The sequence below is a fragment of the Pseudorasbora parva genome, chromosome 10, assembly GCF_024679245.1.
Source record: "Pseudorasbora parva isolate DD20220531a chromosome 10, ASM2467924v1, whole genome shotgun sequence".
Classification (NCBI taxonomy): Eukaryota; Metazoa; Chordata; class Actinopteri; order Cypriniformes; family Gobionidae; genus Pseudorasbora; species Pseudorasbora parva.
In genome coordinates this window covers 35379786-35392453 of record NC_090181.1, presented here as the reverse complement: position 1 = coordinate 35392453, position 12668 = coordinate 35379786, and the positions used below count along the sequence as shown (strand labels likewise).

At 38.3% G+C, this 12668-nt stretch overlaps 1 protein-coding gene across 10 annotated transcripts in view; it reads left to right on the top strand.

Annotated features, from left to right (window-relative positions):
• Positions 1–12668, top strand: part of cdc42bpaa (CDC42 binding protein kinase alpha (DMPK-like) a) — a 126549-nt gene that overhangs the window by 58734 nt on the left and 55147 nt on the right. For all 10 annotated transcript variants that reach the window (XM_067455988.1, XM_067455986.1, XM_067455987.1 and 7 more), the window contains exon 6: positions 7479–7572. In XM_067455988.1, the coding sequence (XP_067312089.1) occupies positions 7479–7572 (94 nt within the window). The remainder of the gene's footprint in view (positions 1–7478; positions 7573–12668) is intronic.

The window sequence follows — 12668 nt, the reverse complement described above, 5'->3', positions numbered from 1 at the left end:
TATTGTTTTCTTCAAACTCATCTTAATTATACATCCTTTGGGTCTTTGTTGACCATATACATTGGCAAAAATGTTGCCAGATACTGTACAATGGCCGATATATTATTTTGAATATTTTTAAGCTTCCTCTTAAGCTTCTTTCCACTTAAGAGTTGTGTAGCCTACTTTTAAGTACTTTTTATTTTAATATATATATATATATATATATATATATATATATATATATATATATATATATATATATATATATATATATATATATATCTTTACATGAATATTATTTTCTACTTTAAAAAAATATGATTTTGTTATTTTTCTAACCCAACTAATGACGCATCTGCGCTTTCTATAGGCTATTGTGTGTGAGGGAAAAAAAGCTAACTTCCACCTAAGAATAGCTGTGCTCTTTTAAACACTTTTTTATTTTACCATATCTCTTTACATAAATATTTTTCATACTTAAACTATAATTCCGTTATTTTACTAACCTAACTAATTACTCAGTGCTTTCTAAAAAGGTTGCACGTGAAAAAAGCTTCCTTCAATTAAGAAGAGTTGTGTAGTACTTTTAAGCACTTTTTAATTTAATATATTTATTTACATAAATATTATTTTCTACTTTAAAAAAATATATTTTCGCAATTTTTCTAACCCAAATAATGACTCCACGCTTTCTATAGCCTATCATTGCACGTAAGAAAAAAAAAGCTTTCTTCCAATTGAGTTGTGTAGGCTACTTTTAAGCACTTTTCATTTTCATTTAATTTTTGTCGCTTTACATTTTTTTTTTTATACTTAAAAACTATAATTTCATTATTTTTCGTACCCAACTATTACTTATCTGCACTTCAAATAGGTTGCATGCACTTTTCTCTGAGATATTCAATTTTGATTTTGCATATTGGATGTCTTTGATGTAGCCTAGTTCATATGACCACTTTACAATATTTCATCAACATAGTTTTTTTTTGAAGCCTATTCAGTTTTCTTGTACAAAATAAAATATTTTAAGTTAAATGCAGCGAGGTGAAGATCAATATTTGTGTAATCTGCCTGACATGGTATTTTCACAGACGTTGCATATCTCATAGACTACAGTAGCCTATTTAAAATGGCATAAACGCATCAGTTATATTCTCAATTTAATTTACAGAGCAATCCCTGCAAAGATTTTAGGTTAACTATAGAAGAGACTACTAGGCTATAGGATTAATGTGTGTGTCGCACTCGTAAGAACGGGAGCGTGGCATCAGGATGGTTGCGTGATGTCGGTCAGGTGGGCACAACCCTACTGTACATTACGATGTACGATGAACTTGAATGCACATTAAATCAAAGGCGTTTAGAAGATTATTTACACATTTTCCCCCGGCCTTTATTTGTTTGTGCTGACCACGCCCTAGGCCACTATCAGAGGCCCAGCGTTCGATTGATTACAGGCTTTTATTTGAGGAATTACGGCATTCTATATCACCTAAAACACTGCTTTTCAGTAAATGCAAAACACATATATTTTTTTAAATAATTAAACACTGGGACATCAAAACTTATATTGTGGCTTTATAAACGTTCAGACACTTACATGTGCCATTATATTATTACAATTTTACCAAAATCAATCTTAAATAGAGTTACGAGGTTTTTGACCAGCTAATGTCAGACATGCATGTTTTGTTCATCATTAGAATGGCAGCTAGTGTATCGCATTACAGTTTCATTAACTTACTTGTTATAAAGTTTATTGTAGCTCTCTTGGGGGCTCAGGTTTTCTGCAAGGGGTAATCTAGCACTCGGAAAGCGTTCCACCCATAGGGGCGGCCATTGCTAACCAAGTCATCACCTGCTGTTAGCATCCCATTGACTCCCATTCATTTTTGAGTCACTTTGACAGTAAATAACTTTACATCTGAGGCGTTTAAAGACTCCATTTGTCCATTGTTTATTTATAAAGAAACACAACAATGAATAAAAGGCTCCATTACCTTGTATCTTATCGCCCCGTAGAAGCTGTTTTTGTAAAAATAGGCTAACGATTGTGTCATAACCAACACGACTCTGTCACACAGTTGAGAAATTACCGTATAGACAGGAGGAGACGCTCAGAAACAATCTTTTACTGTCTATTAGACAGTCGGGGGGACGTGGAAACATAAAGTCCGATAAAGTCAAGGAAGAAGAATAGGGGAGAAGCCGATAGTGAGCCAAAAGCAACGGGAGAAAATATTTAAACAACGTGATTCAGATTTCACTTTCCACAACTACTAGAAGACCTACAACTGTCAGACAGGTTGCTTACGTCACATCTACATCTTCAAGCTCAGTCTGAGCCTGCGCAGTTCGCTCAGCCATCAGGAAGTGAGTGCCTCTGATTGGCCTCATTTTTCCGCCGTTGAAGTCAATGGGATAGCTCGGTCCATTTCTTTTACTGTCTATGGTTTTCTGTCATTTGACCAAAATCTCATGTTATATAAGATGAAGTCCTACATACAGGCTATTTAAGACAGTATTGTGTATGATGAGATGACAAATGCTAGACTAAGACATTCCTCTCCACCCCTCAAATACATAAAACATTAGCTTTTGATTTATATTTGCCTTTGTAGTGTCTTTGCAGCTGTACTAACGTGCGTTGACAGGGCAGGAAACCAGCACTAATCATATTTTAATGTCCCTGCTTCCCAGTGTTGTGTTTCTGTCAGGGCCTGTGTGTAGCATCCTTCATGTAAGAGGAAGATAAGTTTTTCTTTCAACACTTTGACTGGCTGAGGGGATGATGTTAGCTCCGGTGTTGTCAGGACAGGGGTTTAGTTCACCTATTGGCAGGAGGGAACGTGGCCTTGGGTGAACGGATGATTATGTCATGGTGTTAGATGTGTCTCAACTGGGTTTTATTCTTTGACCTGCAAATTCATTATTACAGAAGCATTAAAAGCATTTTTCATCTCATGTTTATATTTTATTGGAGCATTCATTTCAGCAATAATTTTTAATTTACAATCCTCTATGGTAAATGATTGTAAATTGACTGTATTGATATAGTGCTTTCAACAGACCCTATGGCCATCCAAAGCGCTTTACATTTTTGCCTCACATTCACCTAATCATACACATACTTTATTTATACTTTATTTATATAGTGCTTTTACGATGACAATTGTTTCAAAGCAGCTTCACAGTGTTAAAGGGGGGTGAAACACTCAGTTTCAGTTTCATCTCATCTTCAGTTTCATCTTGAGTACCTATATAGTAGTTTTGCATCCTTCATATCTCCGAAAAGTCTTTAGTTTTATTATATTTATAAAAGAAAGAAAGGCTGTACCGAGTCTTTCCGGAAAAAAATGAGCGTATGGAGGCGTACCATGTGGGCGGGGCTAAAGAATCACGAGCAGCTACTGCATGAGAGCGTCTGAAAAGCTGACATCGTCAAGTGTTACCCTAAATAAACCATGGCTATCAATCAGATTCAAATACAAATATTATCCAGAATCGGATCCGGAGGCTGAAATAAATTGAACAGGAGAAGCAGGACGTCCATCTCTGTAGTATGTACTTTATTTAGTGGCTTGTCAACATTTGCATTTGTTTACTTGTGGATTATGAGGACATGATTTGCTTTATGGACTATTGTATGCGACTAAACCTTAGCAGTAGCAAGCAAAACGGTTTTGCACGTCAGACTAGTGTATAACGTTACATAGAAAAACAATGGCGTAACGTTAGCGCATTTGAATGTGCTTTGTGTGAACGTCCCCTAGGTTTATGTTTGGGGTGGTTTTACAATAAACAAACTGACACCTATATTGGTCAGCTAAACAAATGTATTTAAACACACGCCATAGATCGCATGCTCCATTGATAAATTAACTATACACGATCGTGTTGTTTACTGATGTTGCCTGCTTCCAAAGCATGATCGTGAACCTTTATTGTCACCGCTCCATCCAAAACACACTTTGGTGATATTGTTGATGTGGTGAAGTCCTGGGACAGCAGTTAGTGCAGTGTTTATGGGCGACGTGCATTTGCTCTCTTGCTCTGGTCCGGTCGCTCGCGCGCACACCCTTCCGGGAGAAGCACCCGTGCAGCCCGTACAAGGATATTCCGCCCCCTTTGACATCAAGCAGACTCGTACTCGGAAAAACTTTCCGAAACTTGTGAGAAACCGGAAGGAGTATTTTTGACACAGAAATACTCTATCAAACGTTCAACTTATTTTTTTAAACTTTGTCCATGTCTAGGATGGGAATCCAAGTCTTTAACAGTGCTAAAAAGCTTAGGATACATGAAACAGCATCCAACAGCAAGAAACATGTTTGGTTTAAAGACATATGTACGTATACTTTGTTGATATTAAATGTTGATTGTTGAAAGGACATTTTTCGAGTGTCATCACTGTTTTCCTTAGCCTGACAAGCCAGACCCACATCAAGATGTTTGGTCTGGAAACTCACCATAGACAGCTCAATCCGAGGGGCGGGATAAACGGTTGTCTTTCAAACTCCCTCTGCACGCGATAGGATAGCGCTACACCAACCGGAGCAACGACGGTGAAGGGGAGCTCGCTGACTGATTAAACATTCGCCGTATCCGGTCGGCTAAACTCCGAACACATCTTCCCTTTTTAAGAATGACTTCAGTGCCGCTCTTTGTTCTTTTCTCAGAGGAAAGCTTAACTCCAAGTCTTCCGGAGGCGCGGGCAGAGCTGATTCGAAAGACCGCCGTTCGCCAGTTTCTGTGTTACTAGAAGCACGCAAACGCAACTCGGCCGTCGTCATTATGGCCCCGCCCGCCGACTCTGTAGCCTACACAATGTAATTGGGCCGTCCAGATTCTGAGGAATACAGCTCAGATAGGAATTGAGAGTTGCTAGACCACACTTGCAGGCAAAATAAATTTGCTGCCGCTAGGGTGCGTCTAGATTTCTAGGCTATGTTTTCCTCTGATCCCAGAACAGACTCCAGGAGATCCTGAACTCGAGCTCCAGATGAGTCATGTTAATCAGTTGGATTGGTTTGCATGTGAACGTTTCCGCCTGTTCTCCTGAGGTGGCCTTCCTTCACAGTAGCTCTGCCTCTGTGTAAACATGGAGGGAAAGCAGCCGGAGAGGGGCGGAACAAATAAACAAGGCCTCTAATGAGGCAATCCAAACCAGTGTTGTGCCCATACCCACACAGGCCCTCATCTGGGACAAATGTAAAGTTTCCGTTGCTGTATTAACAATAAAAATCAGTGATCCGATTCGTACAGCTTGTACAGACCCTTTAATGTGCCCGGAGAAGTGTTCCCTGTGAGGAAGTCTCCATGGCTGTCCAGGCTTCCCGTGCTGATTTTTTTTGGAAGAGTCCCCAGTTATGACTATAAATTGTAGTAGACCACGAAAGTACTCTTTGTTTTCATTCCTTAGCTCTCAAATGGAGTCTCAGCAGGAGTGTTTTGAAGGGGACATTTCAGGAAAAACTTGTTTTTTATGTGAAATCCTCTATAGTTCACAACCCCAGTCAGCACTGAACATTTATTAAAACTTAACTGCAAAAATGAAGCATTCAGATAATGTCATGGCTATGATGTCACAACCATGAGCACATTAAAGCAATAGTTGACCAAAATAATTTTTATTTACTCACCCTCATGTTGTTCCAACTTTCTTCTGAATTTTTCATGCTGCTTTTTACATACAATAAAAGCATATGGTGATCAGGACTTCATTCCCTTCAAACAGTCTTTGTGTGAGGAAGCATTTGATATTTAGTTCTTAATTTATTTTGCCTGCAAAAAGATCATGATGTACGCTACTGTTTTAAAGTTTGGGGTCAGTAAGATAAAAAAGAAGAAGGTTTTTGCTAGTCTCTTAGGCTCAGAAGGCTCTATTTAATTGATTATCTAAAAAAAAATACAAAGTTATATTGTAAAGTTATTGACAATTGTTTTTTCAGTTTTAATATGATTTATTTTTGTAATATCTAAGCTGAATTTTTTAATTGTATAGTGTCACATGATCCTTCAGAAATCATTTGAATATGTTTATTTGATGCTCAAGAGACATTTCAAGTTATTATCTATATTGAAAACAGCTGTGCTGTTTAATGTTTTTTTGGAAAACATGATCTATTTTTTCACGGTTCTTTAAATAGTTGAGCATTTATTTAAGAGCAGCATTTGTTTAAAAAATAAAAAAATAAACGCTTTTACTATACCTTTTGATGGATTTTTAAAAATGCCTTGCTGAATAAGTGTTAATTTATTTACTGCTCCCAAACTTATGAATGGTAATCTAGGCCATTTGCTTATCATTATAATATTCGACAGATATTTTAGGGAATTTCCCATATGTTTTGGGTAAAACCTTAACTAATATTATAGAGCTGTCTTAACCAGGCGTGAGTTTTTGTCCAAACCATTAGACAGACAGCAACATGAGGTTTTGTTGATTGCTTGGTTTCTATTTCAGTAGCAGTTTATATTCAAGTGTGCACAGACTCATTTCTTAAGTTTCAAAAATTGTAGAATATGCTATACCTCAGTATCAAGTTTAGATCAGCTCTTCGTACAACTGTGTTTTTATTATAAATATCAATAGGGCTTTGTACTATGCTTACTATTAAAAAAAATCCTACCCCAACCCAAGGTTTCTGGGCTGTTTGGGTGAGATATTTAAGGAAACTCGCCTCACGAGTGTTGTAGTAATTCATGTCGATACAAGGCACATGCAAACATTCACTCCGTCTTTATTATAGCTCCACGTCACCCCCTGGATCAAATTTACGAGGGGCGAACAAGAGCGAGAGCATGAAGAGAATAAGAACAGTCTGTGTTTCGCTCTCGCCTCGAGCGTGTTCTCTCACACACAGGTTTAGATAAGCTGTAATGGAGACATGAACTTGTGACACTTTGATGCCTGTTTGTTTATGCTTCTATTGGTGGCTGCCCCATGGGCAGGTCACATTCGGGGCAGAGAACACCTCTCATACCCTGTTAAGACTAATCCTGCCCTGCAAATGACAGGTTCAAATCTCTGACCTTTGTTTGTTTTGTATGAGTGTGTTATATGGAGTGGATGGAGGCTTTCTGTGCCACAGAGCCATTTCCTCTGTGGCTCTCTCAGGAATAGAGGTGATTTACAGGGCTGCCACAAGTGCCCACTGTGAAGCCCACTGTGAATTACTGCTCTGTCTCATTAAGAAGCTCCCTAAAGTACTTACTGGCTCTAAGCCAAAATATGCCTCAAAAACATTTTGGCTTCATGTAAACAAAATACAATGATAGCAGCAATATTAACATTTACGTTAATGTATTTTGCAGCCATGTATTTTCCAATCAGCTTGCTGAATAAATGTGATTAGTATGTTGGTTCACTGTGATTTGAATCCATAATGGTGTCAGCTTTGAACATGCCTAATAGCAACTTCTTTCACATCAACATATAGCAACTTCTTTCACATCAACACATCTCAAATCTTTTATTGTTTTCTCTCTAACAGAGACATCAAGCCAGATAATATTCTCATGGACGTGAATGGACACATTCGACTTGCAGATTTTGGCTCCTGTCTTAAACTCAGGGAGGATGGAACGGTAAGTGTTTTGAATATCAGTGAATATGCAGGCATAAGAGCACACCAGACTATTAATCCTCCTATTTCATAGAAGAAGGAAGTCATCAGGATTGTTGTTTAGAGTTTATAATGGGTTTTAGTGTTTATAGGGTTTTAATTTACACTGTAATGAGTCAGACAGATCCTACAAATTGGCTTGAAAGCTTTACAACAGAAAAGTGTAAATGCAAAAACAAGACATTTGTTTATTTAAGCTCTCATCAATGTTTCTGTAGCTCAACAGGTGCTACCAACACTAAAGTAATGGATTTAATTCAAGTGAAAACATCCTATAATATCCTAATGTCACATAAAGGGGCCATGAACTGCATTGTTTTATTGTTTTATGATGTTTCCTGGGTCGCACTTATAATTTTAGAGTGCTTTTTACATCAAAAATTGTCATAATTTATACATAAAAGGCATTTTTTCTACCCTGATTTTAGCCTCTGCCCTGAACACTGTTTTAAAGGGACACTCGACCGCTTTTTCATATTAAACTGTTATTCCCTTAACTAAGACGAGTTGATGCATACCTCTCTCGTCTCGTGCGTGCACTTAATCGCTCTGACACGCAGTGATTTTCTGATAGCAAGAGGCGTGTTTATTCTGAGATTTCAATGTAAATGCCAACTGCTGTGATTGGCTGATGTCTTTCCATTTGAAATAATATTATTCTCTCTTTTAGTGCGTTTTTACTATTACATGGTTAACTAATCGTGAATATGGTTGCATTACATTTATATCTATGGAATTATGTTCAGATCTATGGCATTATATTTAGATTGTGGCATGAAAGGTTGCAGAGATGAACGTTGCAGCCGATCACACACATGTTGAACATATGAAAGTCATTTCTGTCCAATGACGAATGCTTTCATCCTCACTAACATGATATAGTTAAGAGATTCGCTGAATAAAATGGGAGTCACTGATAAACTCTCGCTGTTTGATTGACAGCTGCAGTGTGCACTGCTCCAATGATTCCAAAGGGAGCTTTCTTTGTTCGTTTTCTTTATAAAATTGAATCACAGTTAAATAACAGATTGTTTTCATACTACTAAGAGAAACAATGCAAGTTGACATTTAGTCACAGGTTTTATTTACTAACACACTTTCAGAATTTTTTTTAACATTTCAGAAATCATTGGTCACAGATCAGGCATTAGAATAAACAGTTACTTACATGCTGCATTACTGTCAAGCCCAGGCACTGCAAAATATGTTGTAATCCTCAATGGCATGTTTATTGCTAAACGGGCAGTGATGAAGTAGGCGTTGATCTTCTTCAACAGAGGGGGTGCTTGCCTTCCTTTGGCGTCAAGGATCCCCACTTTGAAAAACCTGTTGTTTGCTGGGCCTGGTGTCAACACAATCTTTTATTGGACTAACAAGGAAGTTTTCAGTTCCGAAACTTACAGGATATTCTTATAGTGTGATGACCTCTTACAGTGAGGAAAATAAGTATTTGAACACCCTGCTATTTTGCAAGTTGCAAGTATTTTGCAAAAAATCATGGAGGGGTCTGGAATTATCTTTGTAGGTGCATGTCCACTGTGAGAGACATGATCTAAAAAAAAACAAAAAAACACTGAAATCACAATGTATGATTTTTTTTATCTATTTGAATGATACAGCTGCAAATAAGTATTTGAACATCTGAGAAAATCAATGTTAATATTTGGTACAGTAGCCTTTGGTTAAGTTGAATGCATTAACTTCACAATAATAATTGCAAATGCGCAATTTTTCTATTGACTGTATTGACATCTCTTGAGCTGTTGCAATCTTTTTTAGTGCTCTAATGTGGCGTGACATTTTTTAACAGTCTATGGGCGTGACATTCACAGATCACTGTAGCCCTCTAGGTGATCCTTTTGTCCGTGCAACACTTCTGTCGGACTTCAGACTTCAACACTTCAGAACACTTCTGTTCTGTTCTGACGTCAAGCGACTTTAAGGCGCCCGCATAGCATTCCGGGAAGGCAGCGCTGCATTTGAACCGATTTGAACGCACAAATGAGGGGAAGCGCCACAACATCATGCTTCAGGTGTGTCGCAAAAGTGAATCTCCATCGTCAGTTCAAGCAAACGGCAGTGCGGATTTGCACCTCCGCTTTACAGCACAAGAGAAATCATGAATGAACACAGGTCTACCGTAAGGGCTCAACATTAATCTTTGTCTGGGACAAATGAAAGAGGGTTTTACTTTCTCGGCCGGACAAATGAGCAGAAACGCGAGAATGATTCAGGTTTTTTTATTTATTATTACTTTCAATGTAAACAGTGACTGATAATGGAGTTTATCTCTGGTAACAAAGTTGCGTTGAGGCTCGCGCTGACTGTCTCTTTGTCAGAGACATTTGTGGAGAAATCACAACGAACAGAAGAAACATACTGGGTTAAAACTTAATTAATTAATTAAATTAAGTTAAAGTTTTTTTATTTAAAAATTAGTTTAATGTTTTTATTTTATTTATAATTTATGATAACACAAGTTGACTAAGGGAGCTGTTTTGCTGAACATTATCACATTTGCAAATAGGCTACATGGCAATCGTGAATTGTATACAATGATTTGTGTTGTGTAGCCTAATTAATATTAAGTTACTTACATTTTAGACTCAAACTACTTTTTTGTTCTATTTCACCAATGATTTCATCGAGCAAAAAAAAGTTCCAAAGGTAAGCAACACTCAGCGCGGTGTTTTTGTACTGAATGATTCAGTGTTTTGAATGAATCATTTCAATGAACGACCTAATGACTCACTCATTAAGACGATCACTTGCTGCCACCTATTGGTGTTTTAGTTTCATGTTTAAAAATACAATTGCATTTTTTATTTGTATATTCAAACATTTAGAACATCAATCTCAAACATTGTTTATTGCAGTTGTATTTCTGCAGTTTAAATTATTTAATTTGATTGGTAATAACTCTATAGTGTCATTATAACTGAATGTATTAATCAAATGTAAGAATTTGTACATGAAAGTTGATGCATACATTTAATAAGATTTTTAAAAAATTGCCTTTATAAAATTAAATAACAAATATGCAGATTTAAGTAGGCCTATGTAAAAGCTAATAAAACACTGAGAATATTGCTTCAGAATCAATATATTTATACCACCAAAAATCCCCCCATAGCTACATTGTACAGTACATACAATTTGCTATGTACTCTACCCGATAGGCCTAAAGTTAATCAATATCAAATCAAATTGTGAAATTTGTGACAATGCCCAGTGCTATAGTGTAAATGTTTTTTACTTGAAGCAAATGTTACCTTTTAGGCCTACCTTTATTTTCTTGTCAGAGTGCACCAAAAGGCTTTGTTTACATGTTAAAAACACAAAAATATTCTACTGGGAGGCAATGCCCCCAGAGCCTGGTAAAAGTATTTTATCCGAAAAACATGTCACCTTTTTCACCACTTGTCAGTTTGCAGGTATGATTTTGGAAGACTCAGCCTTGACCCATCTTCAATGCTCTAACTGAGGGAAGGAGGTTGTTCCCCAAAATCTTGCAATACATGGGCCCGGTCATCCTCTCCTTAATACAGTGCAATTGCCCTGTCCCATGTGCAGAAAAACGCCCCCAAAGCATGATGCTACCACCCCCATGCTTCACAGTAGGGATGGTGTTCTTGGGATGGTACTCATCATTCTTCTTCATTCAAACACGTTTAGTGGAATTATGACCAAATGTTATTATTATAGGAATATAGGAATAGGAATTATTTTGGTCTCATCTGATTTGACATGTTTTCAAACCATGATATCTTAGTGTATTACCAACAGTAACCTTGGAAACAGTGGTCCTAGCTCTTTTCAGGTCATTGACCAGCTCCTCCTGTGTAGTTCTGGGCTGATTTCTCACCTTTCTTAGGGTGTACTCACACTTGGCACGGTTGCCATGAACCGGGCCCGAGTACGATTGTCCCCCCTCCCCCCTCCCCCGCTGGCCTGCACTCACATAGGGTTTCAGCATTCGTGCCGGAGCACGCTTATGTCATTATGGTGCGACGGTTTCGGGTTTCAGCATTAGTGCAGGAGCACACTTACGTCATTATGGTCCGACGGTTTCGGGATTAACGGGAAGAGCGGCGCTCTCTGAACACAATGGAGTCCATCGCTCTGTTTTCTTTGTGGATAATTTTGTGTCGTTTGGTCCACGGTGGTCCACAGCCCTCTCACAGCCTGTTGTTAAACAGATGTGTCGCCTTAGTGGCGCGAAAATGTTCACGTAATCGTGCTGCTCGTATTATGAGGTTTGCAAGGTACCAGCTGAAGTGCAGCAAGGACTTTGCAGCTTTGATTACGGACTCCAGCACGGTTAGTGCTCACACTGCATGTGAACCGTGCCCGAGTCCAACTGAACCGTGCTCTGGCCCACCTCTTCCAAGCGGGCCAGGGCCGGCTAATCGAGCCGCGCCCGGGCACGGTTCAGAGTACTCACACTTGTCAAACGAACCGCGCTTTGGTAGTCAAACGCACTCGGGCACGGTTCAAACTGACTAGTGTGAGTACACCCTTAGGATCATTGAGACGCCATGAGGTGAGATCTTGCATGGAGCCCCAGTCCGAGGGAGATTGACAGTCATGTTTAGCTTCTTCCATTTTCTAATGATTGCTCCAACAGTGGACCTTTTTTCACCAAGCTGCTTAGCAATCTCCCCATAGCCCTTTCCCGTCTTGTGGAGGTGTACACTTTTGTCTAGTGTCTATGGACAGTTCTTTGGTCTTGGCCATGTTAGTAGTTGGATTCTTACTGATTGTATGGGATGGACAGGTATCTTTATGCAGCTAACGACCTCAAACAGGTGCATCTAATTTAGGATAATAAATGGAGTGGAGGTGGACATTTTAAAGGCAGACTAACAGAATTCTAGCTAATAGACAGGTGTTCAAATACTTTTTTGCAGCTGTATCATACAAATAAATAGTTAAAAAATCATATATTGTGATTTCTGTATTTTTTTTAATTATGCCTCTCACAGTGGACATGCACCTACGATGACAATTTCAGACCCCTCCATGATTTCCAAGTGGAAGAACTTGCAAAATAGCAGG